Source organism: Myotis yumanensis, unplaced genomic scaffold (genome assembly GCF_028538775.1).
Source record: "Myotis yumanensis isolate MYYU_CA2020_CCGP unplaced genomic scaffold, mMyoYum1.0.hap1 SCAF_6, whole genome shotgun sequence".
NCBI classification, from domain to species: domain Eukaryota; kingdom Metazoa; phylum Chordata; class Mammalia; order Chiroptera; family Vespertilionidae; genus Myotis; species Myotis yumanensis.
In genome coordinates, this window is record NW_027223757.1 from 54030484 (window position 1) to 54031400 (window position 917).

At 59.0% G+C, this 917-nt stretch overlaps 1 protein-coding gene across 1 annotated transcript; it reads left to right on the forward strand.

Moving 5' to 3' along the window:
* The first annotated feature begins 268 nt into the window (after positions 1–268).
* On the forward strand, positions 269–424 carry LOC139013127 (large ribosomal subunit protein eL39-like). Its single transcript, XM_070419317.1, has one exon. The coding sequence runs from the start codon at positions 269–271 to the stop codon at positions 422–424; it is 156 nt and encodes a 51-aa protein (XP_070275418.1).
* Positions 425–917: the final 493 nt, after the last annotated feature.

Genomic DNA, 917 nt, shown 5'->3' on the forward strand with positions numbered 1-917 from the left:
AGCAGGTGGCGCTGGCAGTGACCACTCACGGGGAACTCCCCCTCCCAGGCCCACGCAAGCGCAGTTCCGCAGCTCCCAGAGCGCCTGCGCTTGAGGGGAGCGTGCTGACGTCAGCCTCCAGGCCCCGCCCCGGAAGCTCCGCTAAGCATGTACTTCCGCCCACGTCCTCCTCTCTTCGCCATTGCTGTGGTGGTGCCGACGGTTGACGGGCGCTGACGGTGGACCCTGCGAGCGGCCGGCTGGTGCGTGCGGTTGACTTTCCTTCGCTATGTCTTCTCACAAGACCTTCAGGATCAAGAGGTTCCTGGCCAAGAAACAGAAGCAGAACCGGCCCATTCCCCAGTGGATCTGGATGAAAACGGGGAACCGAATCCGGTACAACGCCAAGCGGAGGCACTGGCGAAGGACCAAGCTGGGCCTGTGAGGAAGCGCCGCGTCGCGCAGCTGGCGTCCCGCACCCACACGTTCCTGAAACAGTCGCTACCATCTGGACAGTTGGACGTGTTGGGGGGGAATTGTTGGAAGAATGAGGTTTTTCTCTCGGTGAATATTTTCCCGCACTGAGGTCGGTTCGGTAATAAATATGTGAGACCTTAAAAAAAAAAACAAGTGTGGTGTCGTAGGAGTCTTTAAGGACAAATGCCGTGGTCCCGGCCATCTTTTTTTCTCTCTTTAGGCAAAATGGGGTAGAACTAAGTTTTTTAAAACTTAGCCCCCCCCCCCCCCCAACTGGTTACCTGCTGTTTTGTGTTGTTGTTTTTTAAAAGGCGGGGTGGGGGGGCGGGGGGTTCGTTCTTAATCTCGGAACACAACTCTCTATCAGCAGGCGCCGGGAGAGGCGCTTTGGAAGCGGGGGCCCTGGCTTCACGCTTGGGGCGCACGCGGCGCCGCCTCGCCATGGCTACGCTCCGGGGCGG

Excerpts from the sequence above, each read along its gene's own strand:
- LOC139013127 (XM_070419317.1), top strand. The coding sequence starts at position 269 with ATGTCTTCTCACAAGACCTTCAGGATCAAGAGGTTCCTGGCCAAGAAA.